Below are 19,778 nucleotides of genomic sequence, written 5' to 3'. Positions count from 1 at the left end.
GGGTTGTGTTTCGCACAAATTTTATTTTATTTTCTAACAAAAAACCAAAAAAAAGAAAAAGTTATAATGAATGAGCATCAAACAAGCTAGCCAACAAGAATGCCGCTAGCGTTCAAGTGATTAACACGTATAAAAAAGTCATAGATTTGGAGCGTATTCATCCATCCTTATTGCTATAGTAAAAATATTAAAAATTCCTGACCGACGGGAGACTCTGCCGATCTATCCGTCCATCCATCCACCAAATCTTTATATTTCGTCGGAGATTTTTACGATAATCACGATGGAGTTGTCAAGCTGTTGAGGTTGTGAGACCTCATGGAGTACTCCTTAATCAATTTAGAGAAGAAAGAATCTTCTCTTTCAAGTAAATTTTTTGGTGTGTCATATTCTGCAATCCTTCCTGCTCACAAAATAAATAAATAAAAATCATAACAAATAATAAAATATTTATTCAAAGTAATAATTAAAAGGATATGATCTTACCATCATTAAGGACCAACACAAGATCACTATCAATAACGGTGTGGATTCTGTGAGCTATTGTAACAACTGTGCGATTTTTGAATTCTTGAGTAATTATCTTTTGTATGATTCCATCAGTTGCAGAATCCACTGACGCTGTGGCTTCATCCAGTACCAGAATGCTGCTTTTCTTCAGCAAGCTCCTTCCAAGACACAGTAACTGCCTTTGCCCCACACTCCAATTTTCACCATTTTCAACCACTGTAACGTAACTCTCACAGCAAGTTCATGCATGCATATACATTACTATCATTTGAATTTTGATTGTATCGATCGATTATGTTTGAAATTGATAAACCTCACCTGTGCTATCCAACTTCTCTTCCTTTGCCCGCACTACATCACCAAGTTGACATTTATCTAGAGCCTGAAGCATGAAATTATATAATGTCCGATGAAATATTATCTAATTAATTTCAACTTTTTATGATTAATTTTACCTCCCAGACTTGCTTGTCTGTATATTGGAGTAGTGGATCAAGATTTCCTCTAACAATTCCCTCAAAGAGTGTTGGGTCTTGTGGAATGATGCTAAGTCTTGATCTTAAATCATGAAGCCCTATCCTGGAAATGTCCACATCGTCAATTATAATGCTTCCCTCTGTTGGCTCAATAATCCTGAATATGGCTTGTATGAGGGTTGATTTTCCACTTCCTGTCCTTCCCACAACACCTACTTTCTTCCCTCCCGGAAATGTACATGATATGTTTTTCAACACTGATGGCAGATGTTCAGCATAACGGATCTGCAACCAAATGATATTTGATTTATTTATATTAATTTTAAAACTCTTCGGATTACTAGTGTTTTTCTCCTTGCTTATACTGTTATAGGCTTACTTGCAAATTTTTGAAGCAAATTGATCCAACTTCTGGCCAGTTATTCGCAGGTCTGCACTCTTCGACTACAAGGGGAGCTTCACTTCTTATTTTGGAGTACTGCAGTATTCTTTCAACTGAGATCATCTTGTTTTCCGCGTTGCATATGTTCCATATAACGGAAGCTTGCAGCACATTCAAGTTTATTCCGTATGTTACTGCTAACCCTGCAATGCCTGTTATACAAAAGTCATTTCTCATTACTCCTTATGACCATTCTTTTAAAAAGAAACTAATACCATCTCGTGACGTTCTGATATATATTTGTTAGGACTAATTAGATGAATCGAACAATACATAAGCATGGTTTTGATTAAATTAATATTCAAACGTCTTCACACACATACACACATATATATAAAAAATTTAACAATAAAATTATGTATTTTTATTTTGAGTACATAAATAAATACGCATTTGTTATGTATTATCATTTGATTAGATGATTTTAAATTTAAAATATAATAACACTCAATTATATGAAAACACGCATAAATATTTACACATTTATATATTCCAAATGAGTGCATATAGTATATCTCATAATTTAATAATGTTTGAAAAATTTATGTGATACTCACTTGGATTAATTATTCCTTCAGGGAGAGTTACCAGCAAAACCAATGAGAAAGCAAACACCAAATTTGATAGCAAATTTAGTCTGTAAGAAAGCCATTCCATAGCAGAGACATTGTGAAACCATGGCCTTGAGTAGTTGTCAATCAGACTGAGGTTTAAATTTGTGAACCGGGTTTCTTGATCAAACGCATGAATTGTTGCTGCTCCTGATAGTGACTCTGCAAAGTGGTGAAGGATTGGAGCTTTTTGTATCTCGGACAAGCGGGCCAGTTCTCTTGCTGTTGGTATGTAATATTGCTGAAGTAATCACACATAAGAATCAAAAGAACTAAAGTATTGCTTTTGAGCTTAAGAGAGAATGTGGTTTCCAAAAATATTCTTGTGAAATATATTTATTATGTTGTTTTCGCATTCTTAAGCAACCACCTATTGGTAGATCAATGTTAAAGCTGAGTTTGTCTCTTACCTGGTACCATATGCAGATAGCAGTTACTGGAATGAAGATGACAAACACTTGCCATGCTACCTGTGACATCACCAAAATGGTTCCTAGAATCTGTATTATTGAGAGAGCACACCAACTTAATCTCATTGCCAGTTCCAAGTCTAGCACACTTTGATCTGAAGATGCCTGCAAATAGAATAACTTGACTACATTGTTGTTCTGAATCACTGATTGCTAAGCCTAAAAATTGCATTTTAAGGGAAAGTCCTAAATGAATAGATGGCTTTATCTGTACTGACCCGGTTTAAGATTCTTCCGGTTGGAGTTGAATCAAAAAATGACATAGGAGCCCGGAGTATGCTATGCAGCATGTCATTGAATAGTTTTTGGGCAGTTTGTAGTCCTGTTATTACTACTAGCATGGCTCGTAACAGCACACAAAGTGAACTTCCAACAGCAAGTAATGAATATACTAGTAAAATTGCATTCATTTCTATTTCTGGTTGGGTGTGAATTGTAGGTGGAGAAGACCATGCCATCCAGTAGTTACTAGCCACCTGCAATACTTGGAATGATGACTGTGCCAAGATTATGACAGGAACTAGTGCTCCTCCTTTCACAGCTGTTAAATAAGACCAATAAACTTCTTTTCCGATGCTTCCTTTCTCTCTCTCTTCTTCTTGCACCAGTTTTCCTCCATTTTCTTTGATCTCTTCCGTGGAATCTGGTTCATGCTCAACTTGTGAATTTGAACTAGTGGATTCAGTTTCTGAAGTTGGTTTTTTAGATGTTCTGCTTGAATTCTCGACTGTCATAATCGACTCTAGAGCTTGGCTATGAGCCCCAACTAAAACTTCAAATCCTATATTTTGTTTCAGAAGTTCTTCAAATCTACCTGCTTGTGCAATTCTTCCATTTTCCATCACCTGTTCAGATTTATATGAGTTGTGGAAATGTGTCCCTATATTTATAATTGTTTGTAAACTATATTTCTTGTTTCAATTGCTTAAACGGATCCATATTATTCTTTTCAAATGACAGAAAAGTGAACAGATCTTTTACAGGAACATGCGTACCAGAATGAGGTCTGCTACTGGAAGGAACTCAACTTGGTGGGTAACATAAATTACCGTCTTGTCTTTGAGAAGTCCCATCAAGCATTCCTGCAAAGTTTAGTTAAGCAATCAATGTATTAAGTAGTGGAGTAAATGAGATATATTCTACTAACATCTACTCTTACTATGGACCTCACCTTAAAGAGTTGGGAGCCTGTATGAGCATCTACAGCACTGAAGGGGTCATCGAGTAGATATATATCCGCGTCCTGGTAAATTGCTCGGGCAATTTGAATTCTCTGTTTCTGTCCTCCACTCATATTTATCCCTCTTTCTCCAATCTCTGTAAGGTCACCACAAGAGAACAGCTCAAAATCCTTTGTCAAGGCACACGCTTTAACTGTTCTTTCATATTTGCAACTGTCCCATTGATTCCCAAAAAGAATATTTTCCCTGATGTTTCCCGTCAGTATCCATGGTGACTGAGGAACATAAGCCTTTGTACCACTGATCTTGACTGTCCCTGCCAGCTTCTGTATTTCCCCAATAATGCATGAAAGAAGACTAGACTTGCCTGAACCTACTGTCCCACAAATTGCCACCTTCATCCCTTTACTTACTTTCAACTCTATTCCATCAAGAGTCGGGCTGATTGACTCAGAGTTCCAGCTGAATTTCCCATTCTCAATCTCAACATCAAAATCCGATTCCTCTTTTGGGACATAGTCAATTGCATCATGCTGAATTTCATCATCCTGGAGGAAAGATGCAATCCGATCTGATGAAACTTTGGCCTGTGCGATCACAGACAGTAGATCAGGTAAATTAAATATAGGATCTTGTAACATTCTGAAGGTGGCCAGCGCAGATAAGACTCTCCCAGCTGTAAGTTGAATTCCCATTAGAACACATGTCCCAAAAGTTAGCACAGAGATGAATGTGGGTGCTCCCCAGAAAATGAAAGCTGAAGTTGCTGCTAATCTTAGCGACTTCCACAGCCAGTTGCACTCGACTTTCCTCAAACTTTCAAGTTTGTGGAGGTACTGATTATCCCATGCTTGAAGTTTAAGCGTCTTCATATTTCTCAGAACTTCTGAAGTGGCTTTCATCCTATCATCCTTAGCAGTCATGATCATTGATTGGTATCTCTTCTGATTTTTTGTAATAGGTATGTTGCAAGACATGACTATTAAAGTTGCTGCCAATGCAGCTAATGACCCCAAACCTATGTTTGTATGCAGGATGTAGATGGCTAAGGATATCTGCACAGGGAACATCCATATAGTATTTAAGTACCAGATAAAGTCTGTAATTCTTTGGACATCTACACTCATATAGTTGATAATCTCCCCACTTGTGTGACTTTGGCGGGATTGGCTTGACAAATGCAGCCCCTTTTTGTATATCTGGGTTATCAAAGCTGCTCTTAGGCGAAGGCCTAACTGGCGAGCTCCAAAGACCCATTGCCTCTGTGCTATTGTCTCAACCATCTTGGCACCTAGAAAGGCGAGTGCAAGAAAGTACCCTCTCTGTAAGCTCTGGTTTTCCCTATTGGTCAGGAAACTTACGAAATCGTCAATAAGGTATGGGCCAACATATGACGCTCCAGCACTTGTCACAGCAAAAAGTGCATTAATTGCTGCTTTCTTTCTAATGAACAAAAACATTGCCTTGTAAAGAGATGGGTTTGTGCTTCCCTTTTCCTGTTTAACATGTTTTAAGTTCTTTTCAAATTTGAATGATAGAAATCCAGCGGAGTCCTTGATATCTACATCCGGGACTTCATCCTGTTCGAGGGGTTTTTTGATACCAACAGCAAATAAAGGGTTGAGCCAGGAGAAGGTAATGAGTTGGAGAAGAGTAGCTTTTGCATATAGAGATTCTCTTTTGTATTGTGAATGTCTAGTATCTTTTCCATTGAGAAGAGGCTCAATTATGTCACCAGAGACAGTATGGACTAAGCCTGTCTTCCCTCGGATTGATATACCAAAAAGGAAAGTGGACGCAAGGAGGCCAACGAGATCCACATAATCTTGTAATCCAAATTTACTTGTGTTTATAATTCTGAAATAGATATCAAGAGCTGTGCAGATAATGCACAACAAAAAGCTACAAAACCACCATGCTCTCAGAAGCCAAGGAAACTTAGCATGCTCAGTGTGAGGAATCTTGTATACTACAAGCAATGTACTTGCCCATGATACCACTTGCATAATCTCGGAAGAAAAAGCTTGAACAGGAGAGGTGCATAGTGTCTCACTACCATTTAGCATATTCAGTAACATCATGAGATGAGTGCCAAATTGTAAAATGGAGCAAACCACCGTGGCTTTGTAAGAGATGCTAAACTTTATGCCAATGTTGGACTTCTGTGCACCTTGATCTCTCAACTCTGTTTGATCACTTCTATGTCTGATTATTAGACTGATAATTCTTCGTACAAGCTGAAAAAGCAAGAGTCCAAGGAACCCAAGTTGCACAACCATGAAGGTATGCTCCCTCAAACAGGGTGATTCTAGCAGCTGCCATGCTGTGTTGGAATAGAGAAGCTCAAATTCTGTCACACGTTACAAGCAGGTTAAAGACATCTTTGGGGGACGCATACTAATTTTTTTTTCCAATGCAGTTACAGTCCTAATGAAATTACTAGTAAACTATTTACTTTGTTTACAGCAGCTGGGGTTTAAAGTGGGGAATGAATGTGAAATTACTATATGGTTGTACAACGATAAGATTAATATTAGATTTGATCGGTGACAGATATATTGGACATGAACTATATTGTGAATATGATTTTTTCAGTTATACTGCAAAGAAGCTTCTTGTTATGATAAGCAAATATTATTGCTGCATTTAATTAACGCAAGGACATTTGACCAGTCATGTGGCATTTTGTGTTTGATAGGAACCCAAATTGAGGGAGTAATATAGAGAGGGTAATTTGAGTGTGCTTCATCGTCACTGTCCCAGATTCCGGCACAACTAAACAGTTAATCCCACATGAAATCAGTGAGTACATTTTATATAGTTCTTTATTTCTCTATTGCCTATCGGGTTTGCATTTTTTCTAATTATTTAAACTTCAGTTTGGAACTATTTTTATTTCATTTAGCATCTAGGAAATTTAGTACACTGAAACAGATTTCTTTTCCACTTTCTCCCACTCTCCTCAGAAGGTCCCTGTAGATTTCAGGTTGAGATTAAACAACTTTGTTTTCTGGATTGGACTTAAAAGAAATTGTTTCTGAAATAGAAGTTAGAACCAGTAAATAACCACTCTAGCTAAAAGCACACAAATTTAGTCTGTGCAAAAAAGTTAAAATTCTTTATGACTAACGGAGCAAGTGGTTTGTAGAGGTGCTAATTCACCAGTAGCATAATGAGCATCAATGTGTATACGAGATACCTGAGTGAAATAAGAATTGCACTTGCAGTAGAAAAGAAAAAGGGGAAAGATTTTAAGGGACATTCTGGATAGAAAATTTTAAAGAATATGGGGTTGAAGTAGAATATAGAAAAAAAAAAAAAAAAAGAAGTTTTACGTTGATAAAGCTTGATTGAAGTTAGATACAGATACAAACACAAACACATATAAAATATTAGAATGGGAATGAAGTGGCATCATTTTCCTACTATCTGAACTGTGATATCTGCAGTTATTTGCCTAGAGAAGAATCTGTGATAAGGTGTTGTTATTTATATAAACAAAATATATGGTGCATTAAATAGAATTGATTCACTGGTAAGTTTGTAATGCAAGTATGCATAATGATAGAATAGAAAGAGGTTAGAGATAGCTTACTGGAAGCAAAGTTCGAAGGGAACATATCCACCTTCTAACTTCAACTTGAAACACACCACACCAGGGTTCAGTTGTTTAAACCCACAGTAGGCTGAAGAGGCGTTAATAGTTGAGGAAAGTTTGAAATTTTGAATGGCAGATTTTGCATGTTTCAGTAGGTCATATTCATATACTGGGAATGAAATTAATGAATGAGATGGGATGGGACCAAGAGAAACAAATGAGAGAGAGATGGAGGTGTAAATAAGATGCGGACAGCACAAGAATTAAAAAGAAAATTAAGTAGATTAATTTATATAATGAGATGTGATTTGTTGTTGTTGTCGTTGATGATGATAATGAGGGAGGCAGCAAAGTGAGTGACGGCTCTTATAAGCACATAGAATAGATGGATAGATAGTGCTACTGCATTCCTGAGTGGATCTAGCACTGATGAGATGGGATATGGAATGGAAATACGTAGGCTTTGAACATATAAATTCCAAAATCTTCAACTTTAGTGGTGGACACAATAATTGCTTATTTCTAGATATAGAATAGACACCTAACTTGATGCTTTCAGATCAGAATATATATATATTATATAATAATACAATCACGATGCTCGAGGTTCAGTTTCAGGTTGCCTTACCTTAGCCTAAATTTTAGGAAATCGATTTATAATAAAATAAAGGAAGATCCGTCTGTCCAATTATTGAGAGTCTAAAATAAGTAATGGCATGTGGAATGGTGGGTGGTGTTTTGAGATCCAATAAGTTTATGTGTGTTATTGTTGTTTGTATTGGTGAGTGATGAGGGCAGTGAGGTCATTCTTCATGGCCCAACTCTGTTCACAATTCACAAGGACAGAGCAAAGAGCAAGAGTTTGATTCATTTTGAAAGAAAATGATGCAAAACTACCAGTTCTCTTCGTCTTATTGTTACTGCCGAGAAAGCGACTTTACTTGTACATAGATAGGTAGATAGATAGATAGATAGATAGATAGATAGATAGACAGACAGACACTAACATATTATAACATAAATTTGAAATTTGTCACAAAACATTCTTTTTAATTACCATTTCCATCGTAGGCAGGCAGGCAGGCAGGAATACTTTATTATTTATAGTAAATAAATTAATAATAATAATATGATGTGACTACACTTGTGAGAGTGGGTGAAAGAAAACGATATTTATTTTATTTTAATTTATGGGTTATTGCTGTATTCTATCTAGTACAGGCAGTTGAACGTGCAATTTCCTTCCTGATGCATTGTATTTTTTTATTAAGATGTCGATTCATAGAAAATACTTTTGTTTTCATATTTAAACTAATCTTTCTTTCAAGAATCAATGCATAAATAATAACCTTTCAAATTGGAATTGATTCCAACTTTACACATGAGTTATCATCTTCCACCTAAGGTTTAATGTTTAATCAAATAAGAAACGCCTGAGGTGATGATACTTACAATGATTGATGATGCTATATTTGAGAGTTAGAGCATCTGTTGAGGTCTACAAAGTGGTTGATATCCAACTTGGAGAGACTCAAAATGCCTGATTGTTCTTCAACCGTGTTAATCAAAAGTTTGAGCAGAGGAACCTTTGAAAGAGTGGTGCGTGATCCTACCATTATCAACTTTTTCTGTACAACCAAAAATATTACTCACCAAACCCTGCTCCCATTTTTTTTTTAAAAACAATTCAACTTAATCTATGTACCTCACCTTAGCACGAGTGAGAGCCACATTAATCCTATGCCAGTCTCCGAGCAGTGAAGAAGTACAGTTCCTCGGATTCTCACTAGACCTTACGAATGACACCAATATGCACTCCTTATCTCGTCCCTGTTGATAAAAAAAAATATATATATATATACATATATATATGTAGATTGATTTTCCAGTTGAAATTATATAATAAAAATGCTTCACCCTAAGCTAACCTGGTACTTGTCAATTGTATGTATCTCCACTGAGGGTAAAGAAACAGCATGGCTGATGAGTTTGGCCTGCGAATTATAAGGGGTAATGATCCCAATATCTTTGCCTTCAACACCTCTGTTAACAAGTTCCTCGGTGATCTATATGATAACCCACAATCCAATCGAATCCAATCCAATCAATCAAATAATGAATAATATGCACTACCAAAATAGATATATCAATAATATTACAAGCTTACCTTTGCAATTATGAAAGCTTCAATTGGATTATTCAAAGTCTTGTTAACCTTTCTCTCAAAAGCAGCCAACATATCTAAGTAATAAATGCAAAATAATTGGTTAGGAAACCCAACCCAAACGTACACAAAACCCAAACATTATGCTTTCTTCAAACCTGAATTAATAAATATTACAGGTCTGCTTGGATTCAAAACCTGCAAATATGAATACAATTTATAGTTGTTTAGATTCCATCGAATTCCCATAAGTAAAATTTTAAGAACAAACAAAATCCCACTAGCTACAGCAATAAGAATCCTAAGAGAGCATTTCAAATTACCTCCTTTAGCCATGATGAGCAAGACTTCAAATTTGAAACTTCAATTTTGGCATCAGCTATTTCAGGTGAACCACAACGCAATCTATCACCATATATTAACGCATTTGATAGTTCCATAATACCTCGGCACATGCGGTACTGCTCAATAATAATATAGTGTATTGACATAGTAAAAAGGCAGAGTTTAACCCTAGGAGTTCAATTCAAAATATACGATTACCTGGCTTTGCAATGCTGAAATTGCCTGAGGATGTGCTTCTGAGAGCCTGCGAAACAAACTTATCTCCATTCCATTCTCTTGAGCCTCTCTACTCTACACAATAATTAGCACAATAATTTAAATGAGCTCAACATTATGGCATAAACTTCAAGCACCTATTAATAAAGATGCATAAAATACTTATCAAACAAACGATACATAAGTTACACACCTGGACCAGGGGAGGCAGTTGATAATGATCACCAACAAGGACAAACTTTGAAGCAAACATTAAAGGTCCCAAGGATACCTGACAGGAAAACAAAAACTCATTAATCCACAAAATTTTGAAGAACTCTGTTCTTTTCTGAATTTATCAACATCATGCACCATTCAGATCAAAAATAAAAAACGAAAGTGAAATGTGAATCAAGTTATCACTAATACATCCTCTTCAAAAGTTGCATCACAAAGAAGGTAGTACAAATAATCTCAACCAGAACTGCTTCCGTTTAATCTAAGAAACAACATCATTAGATACTGTTAGGGTGAAAGTATATGTGAGAAATAAAACCAACAAGGAGAAGACAGGAAAAGCACTTGGCAATAATCCACTTGGCAGCATTATACCTGGAACACTTGTCAACCAACCAACAAGTGAACCAGAACAGCAGGGTACAGAAGCAGTGTGCAGGCATCAGACATTAGGAACCATCAAGCCAAGGGAAGCTGAGTTGGCAGCACAAGAATGGAGGAACAATTCTGAAGGAGGGGAGCAGCAGGTTATCGACCTGGAGAAGGGAAATTAGGAGAAGCAGGCAATCAAGTAAAGTCAGAAAAAGGAGAGTCCCAGCCTCTCTGAAGGGTTTACAGGGTATACCAGTGCATTGTGTGCTTGCTTTGTGAATGTCAGATGCTAGTGCCTTTTGCTTCTGTTAGTCATGACTTTGGATTTGCTTTTGATAAAGTAATGTAATTCGCGCTATGTTCTCAGGAAAACATTAATCTGTATTACATTCAGAAGGAATTTTCAATACAAAAGTCAGTTTCCTTTTTACATCAATCTACACTCTAAATTACATTCTTTGTTGTTTAAAATCTTGTATGCTTGTGTGTCGTCTGGGAAGCCCTACAGGAATCGGAGATAGTAGTTGAAGGAGGCTCTAGTGGATTGAAGCATTGCTGAACTCCAGGTCTGTAACAGATACCATTTCACCTCACAAAACCATCTTTGCTTTATACAATGTCCCACTTATTAATCATTTTAGTGCTGCTTATCCAGATCAGCACAGATTTTCGCTACCATAATTCATACATCACAATTCAGAATACAGAAACACTTAGCATTCTACATGTCCCGAATCCATTCACTTCTATAAGGCTAACATATCATTGACAGACCCAAATGAACTTTTTATGGCTACAATATTATCGTTCCAGGTCATTCATTTTTGGAATGACAAAACAACACAATATGAAGGGTAGAGATGGTAAAACGAGAAAAAGCAGTACATACCGGAAGGGTTGTCTGTCCGGCTTCATCCATGATACATACATCAAATCTCTTGTTGATGAGCAAGGGGTTAGTAATTCCCAAACATGTTACTGCAACGACTTTGACTTTGTCTAATCTCACTTTGATCTCTTCAACACTTTTTATTTTCATTGCTGTCATTTGAACTTCAATTACATGGAGATGATGGTGACTGTTTCACTAAAGCAAGCTACTAAAGATATGTTATCTGACCTGAAAGACAATGCCCTTGAATATCCTCATGCACAGCTTCATGTCTCCCAATACGAACAAAATCAATATCCTGCAATCATTTGAATTCCAATCATATGTGCAGGAAAAAAGTACTATAAAGATAAGATACAACAATCAGGTAAATTAATCATAAAACTCAGTAATCCAAAATCTATCAAGAAAGTTCTCAGCTGAGTTGCATATTTATAGTCTTACTCAACATATAAGGCAAAAGGAAAAAAAAATTCATGTTATTTGACACCGTATATACATCAAAGTTTCTTTATAAAAAATTTCTATCAGTCTCTGCTTCTTTCAAAATATGCCAAGTCTGTTTTAAAAAAAAAAAATCCTTACAATTGGTCAATGTTTTGTAAAAACATACAGATAGTCCAACTCAATTACCCCAGCATTATTTGATACGTATTTGAAGCATGATATCACTTATAACACAAAACAAATTTGAAGAGAACAGGGAACATGTGATATTCTCTAATTCTTAAGAGACACAAGAAAGATAGAGATGACCTGTGCCTTTAACTTGATTAGTAAATTATCCACAGCAGAGTTTGTGTAAGATGTTAGCAAAATGGATGAACCTCTCATCAACAACGCTTTAACAGCATGAACCATGGTAGATGTCTTGCCCGTTCCCGGCATTCCTAGAATTAGGGCATAATCTCTTGTGGTGAGTATCTGAAACAAAGAGTTTATGGACATGACAAAGAGTTATATCCAGTAGACAGATTTCTTAAGAAAAATTAAGCCAATAGCAAAACCTAAATAAAATATTGACAACCTTGAGAATAGCTCGACGTTGATCATCGTTTAAATTCTTCTCTGACCAGATATATGATATAGCAGGATCTTGACTAAATATACATCCACTGTCAAATCTAGGAGCCTACAAGCAATGCAAATGTTCAAATCATATGCATGTTCTTGCACACACAAAGGCAGACACCAATATAGATGATTAAAAGCATTGGCAAACTACAGTAATGTTATAAACCATACAAATGTGGCAACGTGTTTTTACCTCAAGGTCAACAACCATCTTCCTAAGCTGAGAACTTTCTGCACTTTGCCGAAAAAGTTGTACAAGGTTGAACCTTCAACAAGGATTAAAAGCATGATGTAGATAGCTCAAACATGAGGTCCTAATGCAACAAGAGAAAGAAACTTTCTAAGAATTCTTAAGATGAAATAATAGTCAGTACTTACCTCATGAATGAAAATGATGTCATTACTTCATCCTTGTCAATTCGCCAAACCTCCTGAAAGAGATCCTGGGCCTCTGAAGAAGCATTGCTCACAGGTAGCCGTAAGCGCTTGGAAAGGGAAACCTAATTTTATGGGAGATAATAAGCCTATCTACTATAGCAACATGAATAGAAAACACAGCAAACATTGTGCTTACAGAAACATGGGAGTGACTGATATCTGTTATGAACCCACTTGCTACAGTAAGATGGTTAGGTTCCGTGCTAAGCAACTGAAATAGAAAGGGTACTCAATAGTAAATACTAAAGATGATATGTATAAAATGAGATGGTCGATTTGACTCCAAAGCTATTATGTAACTTTTTAATTAGATTAAACAGATAGAATATAAATGATCCATGATATTATATGAATAAACAAGGCTATCAGTCAGCATGAACATATGTGTGTATGCATTTGGTTAACTTGTGAAGCCAACACCAAACTGTAGATCTAGGACATTCAAAATAAAATATAAACATTTCTTAGATACAGATTGCAGACAATCTAAAGGGAGAAATTTGTGTGCAGAAAGCCATGGCATCATTTGTCAACACCTCATGTGAAAGCATATTAGTTCTGAATTCAGCTAAAATCAAAATTTGCAGAAGTCACATGACTTGAGAATAATATATACCACATAGTCTCCACTTCTGAGGGTGCAATCCAAAAAATTTGCTGAAGAAGACACAGAACTTAAAGATTCTCCGTCAGAGGCATTCAAACTGTGAGAAGGCATATCTTGGCACACAAAACAGTAGACAAATCGGTTGTCCTTATAAGACTTGTGATGTAAAAGTTCTTTTGTGTCAAGAACAATAGAAGTAAGGCAGCATGTTAAGGTATCACCCCTCAAACTATGTGATCGCCAGATTTCATTTTTTACAAGCTGAAAATGAGGGGAAAGAAAGATATTAAGCATGAAATAGTCACTAGATTTGTCATGCACAAAACTACAGGGTGTTAACTACTTTTATTGTATAAATAAAGTTTTTTTCAAACTTGCACCTGCATCTCTTTAGCTTCTAAGTCGATCAATCGATCCCAATGACGAAGGAAAACAGAATGAACAGTTGTAAGATGGTGAGTATGTGAATCAAAAATGTCACCCAACCCACTACTTTCTGTGTTGCCACCATATGCCTGCAGCATTTGAATAAGGACAGGCAACTATAAGCACTCAGTACCAGCACAAAAATTTTGAAGCCCAAGAATCAATAAAGAAACCTTGCAATGTTAGATTATCAGTGCTGCCATGTAAAATATTTTTCTAGTTATTAGGTTATACAACTATAAATAGCCTACCAGCTGAGAAGAAAAACTTTACTCCCTCAACTTGTAAAGATCAGAATGTACTTAAATCCCTCAACTTGTAAAGATCAAAATGTTACCTTGTGATGGATGGTACAAACATTAAGGTGACGGCAACCCTTGCACATGCTTGGACTCTACAAAATGAACATTTACCTAATTACTAGGGTAATCCACAAAGAGTTGTCTATAAACACATGGTCTTAATAATTCAATAGTATCCATACCCGTAACATTGGTGGCAGTTGTTGTGTTGTTGATGCCTTAAGAATATCACTTGCCAATTCATTACGACGCATGATTAGCCCAACCAAGTCAGATCTTCGAACTTTTATGCCCTTCACACATGATCAAAAGATGTTCAATTGGCTTTCTAAGAGGAGAGTTACAGATACATGGCAGTATCTTATTTTACCTGAGTCTGATTTGACTGAAGATAATAAAGAAGGCCATGATCAATATGCTTCAGGTACCTGAACAAAACAATTATAGAAGAATAGTTCTCAAACTTTGCCCAAGAAATAACATAAATTCACCAATCCACCTCTTTCCCCTTGCCCGAATAATTTAATAATGCTGACAACATTCGCACCTCTCAGACATAAGTAGAGTGTATAAAATCACTTGAGCACAATGTTCCATAGATGACTGCAGAATGAGTGAACAGAAAAAAAGCATAATGGTGTCATGTAGATTGAGTAATTTGCATAATCTCTTACATATCTTTAAATTTTTAATCATTTTGAACCCTTGGCTCATAAATTTCTGTAAAGACGAAATACTTGCCTGACCATTGGCTATTTTCCCAGTCTTAAACTCTAAAGGCACAATCATCTCATCAGTTTCATCTATGTTTGATTCAGTTTCTACTCTAATTGAAGCATCAATCATCCCTTTCAAGCCATATTTTGGAGCCCATGCCATCTCCTCGATATCAAGAACCTACAATCAAGAGTAAATTTCTTATAATTACAATGTGATATGGTTCATGTTAAAGTAAATAACAATAGTATTACTCTCTTACTACAAGGTAACACTTTTAATAATTGGAAGCACTCTTGACTAGATTAGTGTTTTTAATTACAGAAGAAAAAAGACAACAATATTGATGTCAGTGTATTGCAGATTATTTCAAAAGTTGATGCTGCTACTTATACTAGTTGGGCCCTCTACCCAATGGATAGCTCACACAGTTATCAGTTGGATTGCCTGGAAATTTTATGTAGTCTGATGCAGACATGTGGAAGACACCTGAATATTGCATGAAGCAATCAGTTGCAAATTGCTGGTATTTCCTGAGTCATGCAGAATGCTAGAAGTATAGACAAGTGCATACATAAGTGCCTAGCCATGCCTCTGATGTCCATGCTTATGTATATCTTCTAAAATGCATATGTACAAACAAGACAAGGAAGAGCCTAACCTCTGATAGTTTGACCTTTTTATGTCCATTATCAGATCCAAAATCCACAAAAGGGGCTTTGGAGTCCTGCAAGCAACCTCTAAAATTTTAGCCTCAAAATAGGAAAGTTTCAGTGGAGTCACATGAAAGCAAGTGGTTGGAAGACAAACATATGTATACAGGAATTCCACTACAACTACTACCATGACTACAAAGAAGAATTTTACTTTTCACAGATTAAAACCATCTAACGAAAAAATAAAATGTCAGGTCTAGAGGATTTGCAGACAAAAGAGATAACGCTGATACAGAATGCAACACACTAAGTTCATAGCAGCAAGGCTTAAGCTGCAAAGTGGCAACCATCAACACTAAAACAGGGTTAACTTTTGGAGTAGCAAATTTATAAATAAGTATGAAGATCTTCCAAATACAAGTACAGTTTGAGTGAAAGGGTTAACAGCAATGAGCAGGAAGTGAGGGAGGAGCAGTTGGCTCACCTTTGTACCTTTGAAGAGAATGATCCAATTCAAAATTTTTGGAATAGCCTCAATCAAGGTTTTGCGAATATCAATTTCATGGACTGCAAGTTTCACATAATGAAGGCATGAGTACATTTTGACAAGATGATCAATGCAGTTTAATGATCATATATTTTATAAAAATAAATTAATATGTGAAACTTTTACACAAAAGGACCCAGCGAACTGAGATGACAGCAGTTATGGTTCTACAGGTCTATTTATTGATTAAAAAGGATGAAAGTTCCAGAAAGAAATTAAAATTTGAAAGTGGCATTTAAGAAAATCTCCACCTCCACATGCATACAAACTCTCAATGTTCTTCTGGAGGACTACTCCAGCATATTCCTCCAAAAAGTTTATTGTAGGAGTCTCTGTAATAAGTCCAGCCTGCAAAAGGCAAGAAGATCATACATAAGCATATCTTGGATGCTTCATTGGAAAAAACTAGTAAGTTAATACAAATTTGACAAACAAATACAATAGGGTTCTTTTTCACTCAAATATTGACCTGAAAAATTTGGTGCAGCAAGGTACCAATTAATGCTGCGATTGATTGCTCACTACATTTTAGCCTCTCATCTAGGACAGTTTGCCTTGGGCAATTAAAACTTGCAGCGACCTGAATGTTATTGAATTTATCAGAAAGAACTAGGTAAACACAACAAGTTTCATGAATAGAATCCTCCTAAATAATGGTTCAGAGCAGTTAGCATGACAAGATCATAACACATACTGCCACTAATGATAGACGTGAAATTCAGACAAGTAATAAAACCATTACCCTAGTTCCAGAGACCAGAATATCAGGGTGAACAATTACAAGATTATTGTCATGATCCACATCACACTTTCCCTGTTCATCAAATTCACCAACAACATTTACAGTATCTCCGGGAGCAATCACACTGTGAAACCTGATGAAAGTTTTTAGGGACATAAGAACATAATCTCCAAAGGCAATTAATCAACCAACATGACCCAGTCAGAATCAACAAAATTATTGAACACATAATATTCTCAGCAGATGATCACAGGCACACAAATAAAAAATCATTTGAAATGCTACAACACCATATCCAAAAGCAGATCAAGCAATTATAGGTGAAACTTCATATCAGAAGATCAACATCTGCCTCTGGAAACACCAAAATAATTTCCATCTAGTTTATCATTAAGAAGCTTATTGAAGGTTGAATGCATAATACCAAGATGGTTTATCTCGATGCCTGTAATAGTAAGAAAACATTACATAAATAAAGATGACAAAAAAAATGTAATTCTGGGATGGGTGGAGCAATAATCAACCCATACGTATATGATTCCAAAACAGACAATGGCAACAGCTAAATGGTTCATAGCAAGATAAGTTGAACTATATACCATTCTTCCCACAAATACACGGCACGCTCTTCTCCACTTTGCTCATTTAATAAGCGAAGAACCTGAAAAAACAATTAATTTATGTCACTACCATGCCAGTTATGCAATCAATGAATTTTTTAAGAATCAAGCTTATAAAAAAACCTTATATGGGCATTTGGAACCAAAGGAGTCATAAGGCCTACACTTCTCAGATACCTATGTCAGTGACACAATGAGAACAAATCAATATTCAATAACTCACTACTTCATTCAGGAAGAATAAAACACATCCAAAACTCACAATTTTATTCAGGAAGAAAGAAACACACCAATTACAGCAGAAAAATAAAAATCATTGAAGAAAAGCATACCTCCAATACAAGGAAATAGTAATTAGAAGATGCACTGTTGACCTTTTCTGGTGGATCTATTGTCACTCTTTTAACATGAGGATCAGCTTTGATAAACATTTTATCACTTTTTTTATCTTCAAATTTGGATGGATTCACCTCCATGCCACCAGATACAGAGTCCTCAACAGAAATAGCATCTTCTACTTGATCCAAAAGTTCAAGCAATGCCTACAAGAAACGATAAACAAAATCAATAAGAGTAGTTGCGTTGATCTGAAATTGAATTGTTCATATTGAATTCAAACACAAAAATTCAGCAAAACCTTTTTGTGATGCTTGAAGCTCAGGTGATCAGATGCTCCGTTGCACACAGTATCATTGGGTAGCTACATATCCATACAGCATTTATCAGAAAATGAAAAATATATACATCTAGATTTCCCTTTCTTCCATTTTGTCTTCTTTCCTGATTTATGAAGCGTCAAAGATGCAGCAATTTTTCATGTATTTCTTCCCCGTTTACTTAAAATAGGACCAAACGAGAGAAACTTTTAAGTTGGTACAATCAAACACCCAAGTATAATTAATTACCTTATCATGGGGAAATGACAGAGATGGAGGAGTTCTGAATGGACTATGTTGACTAGATGATAGAGTAGAATTAGCATTAGTTGCACTCCCAAGGAGAAGAGCATCCCGATCAGGTTTGACCCTTTTCATGGCAATCTTATTTGTACAAAGCAAAGACGCTTCTGTAGAGTTTGGTGTGGGTGAAGAAATCCCCTCCTCAACCTTATCAGCTGTAGCAGCAGAATCCTGCATACTCCGCACAATTTATTGTCAATTAACATATATAGTAAAATTTCTCAAACAAAATGGATAAATTAGACCAAATACATGCCTGGTTTAGGCAGCATTGACGAATAGTTGAAGAGTTGAGCCCCATAGAATTGGACAATACTCTTGATTGGAGCTTTTCATTGACAGGAGATATCTTCCAAGTAATTTCGTCACCTCCGTCATCCTGGCTTTGCTTTATCAACTTTTATTTACAAGTCATTTCAAACAGCATAATTAGGCAAAAATGAAAATAAAAAATTCTTCATAATTACACCAAGAAAAAAAATAAACACATAAAATCACCATCCCAGGAGAGAACTTGAAGCGCTTGAGGGGGAGAGATTTGGAAATTTCGGGCGAGACCATATCGTCAGGAGGTGTATAGTGGAGGGATGAATTAGGGGGATTTTGGGAAGGAAGAGAATGTGAAGCATTTTTAGGGTTAGAATTAATGGAATGGGGATGTGAATTTTGAGGGGTTGAAGAAACGGCAACGTTCTTGGAGTTTTGAGTATGGCGTTCGAAGAAATGTTGGATGCCGAACTTACAAGGCTGAGTCTGAGAAGAAGATAAAGATTGTGATTTCTTGGCTGTAGATGAATTTGGTTTCTTTCTTGGAGGCATTTTCTTCGATCCAGAAAGCAGAGTAGATTTGTTTTGATTTATTTATGGATTGTTATCTATCATTTCCCGCCAAAAACTTCACTCAATCATTTTCTGTTTGAAAGGTTAATAATGTAATTTACTTGTTTTATGAAGAGGAGGAAGGCGCTCTGCTGTCGATCCCACCCACCCGCCCTTGTCTCCCTCCAGCCACCAGCAAACACGGGCCTCAGTGAGGTACAAAATTCTGACCCATGTGTAACTTGAAAGCCCACAAAATTCGTGTTAAGTAAACTTGTTTGTAGAAATTAACTTATCAAAACTTGTGTGTATTTAAAATCTACAGCTGTTAGTGAATGTAATTTGGATATATTGACTTGGGGTCAAACAAAGCAGCGA

General features: G+C 36.2%; 2 protein-coding genes across 11 annotated transcripts; both read right to left on the bottom strand.

Annotated features, from left to right (window-relative positions):
- Positions 1-71: 71 nt before the first annotated feature.
- On the bottom strand, positions 72-8,879 carry LOC123217300 (putative ABC transporter C family member 15). Of its 2 annotated transcripts, none has more exons than XM_044638237.1 (11): positions 8,741-8,879; positions 3,681-6,040; positions 3,505-3,591; positions 2,728-3,354; positions 2,450-2,614; positions 1,986-2,280; positions 1,366-1,580; positions 966-1,271; positions 829-892; positions 487-726; positions 72-403 (listed from the first exon to the last, which is right to left on the bottom strand). In XM_044638237.1, the coding sequence occupies exons 2-11, from the start codon at positions 5,967-5,969 to the stop codon at positions 279-281; spliced, it is 4,413 nt and encodes a 1,470-aa protein (XP_044494172.1). In that variant the 5' UTR covers positions 5,970-6,040; positions 8,741-8,879; the 3' UTR covers positions 72-278. The 2 variants fall into 2 exon arrangements, with proteins under 2 accessions (XP_044494172.1, XP_044494171.1); XM_044638236.1 differs by lacking the exon at positions 8,741-8,879 and adding an exon at positions 7,286-7,561.
- Positions 8,606-19,549, bottom strand: LOC123217301 (DNA replication ATP-dependent helicase/nuclease JHS1). Of its 9 annotated transcripts, none has more exons than XM_044638238.1 (34): positions 19,080-19,549; positions 18,838-18,978; positions 18,528-18,752; positions 18,260-18,322; positions 17,955-18,164; positions 17,746-17,799; positions 17,602-17,663; positions 17,003-17,135; positions 16,730-16,840; positions 16,512-16,608; positions 16,198-16,280; positions 15,719-15,784; positions 15,082-15,237; positions 14,888-14,943; positions 14,711-14,768; positions 14,523-14,633; positions 14,376-14,432; positions 13,993-14,127; positions 13,622-13,873; positions 13,142-13,216; positions 12,946-13,067; positions 12,761-12,833; positions 12,521-12,625; positions 12,250-12,417; positions 11,722-11,791; positions 11,491-11,642; positions 10,207-10,284; positions 9,996-10,088; positions 9,776-9,913; positions 9,611-9,650; positions 9,456-9,529; positions 9,217-9,354; positions 8,999-9,118; positions 8,606-8,916 (listed from the first exon to the last, which is right to left on the bottom strand). In XM_044638238.1, exons 1-34 carry the CDS (start codon positions 19,398-19,400, stop codon positions 8,755-8,757), a joined length of 3,999 nt encoding a protein of 1,332 aa, XP_044494173.1. In that variant the 5' UTR covers positions 19,401-19,549; the 3' UTR covers positions 8,606-8,754. The 9 variants fall into 9 exon arrangements, 5 of the variants coding, with proteins under 5 accessions (XP_044494173.1, XP_044494174.1, XP_044494175.1 ...); XM_044638240.1 differs by having other exon boundaries at positions 8,791-8,916; positions 8,994-9,118; XM_044638239.1 differs by lacking the exon at positions 13,142-13,216.
- Positions 19,550-19,778: the final 229 nt, after the last annotated feature.

Source organism: Mangifera indica, chromosome 5 (assembly GCF_011075055.1).
Source record: "Mangifera indica cultivar Alphonso chromosome 5, CATAS_Mindica_2.1, whole genome shotgun sequence".
NCBI classification, from domain to species: Eukaryota; Viridiplantae; Streptophyta; class Magnoliopsida; order Sapindales; family Anacardiaceae; genus Mangifera; species Mangifera indica.
The sequence above is the reverse complement of the archived record's forward strand: the minus strand, read 5'-3'. Positions and strand labels throughout refer to the sequence as shown.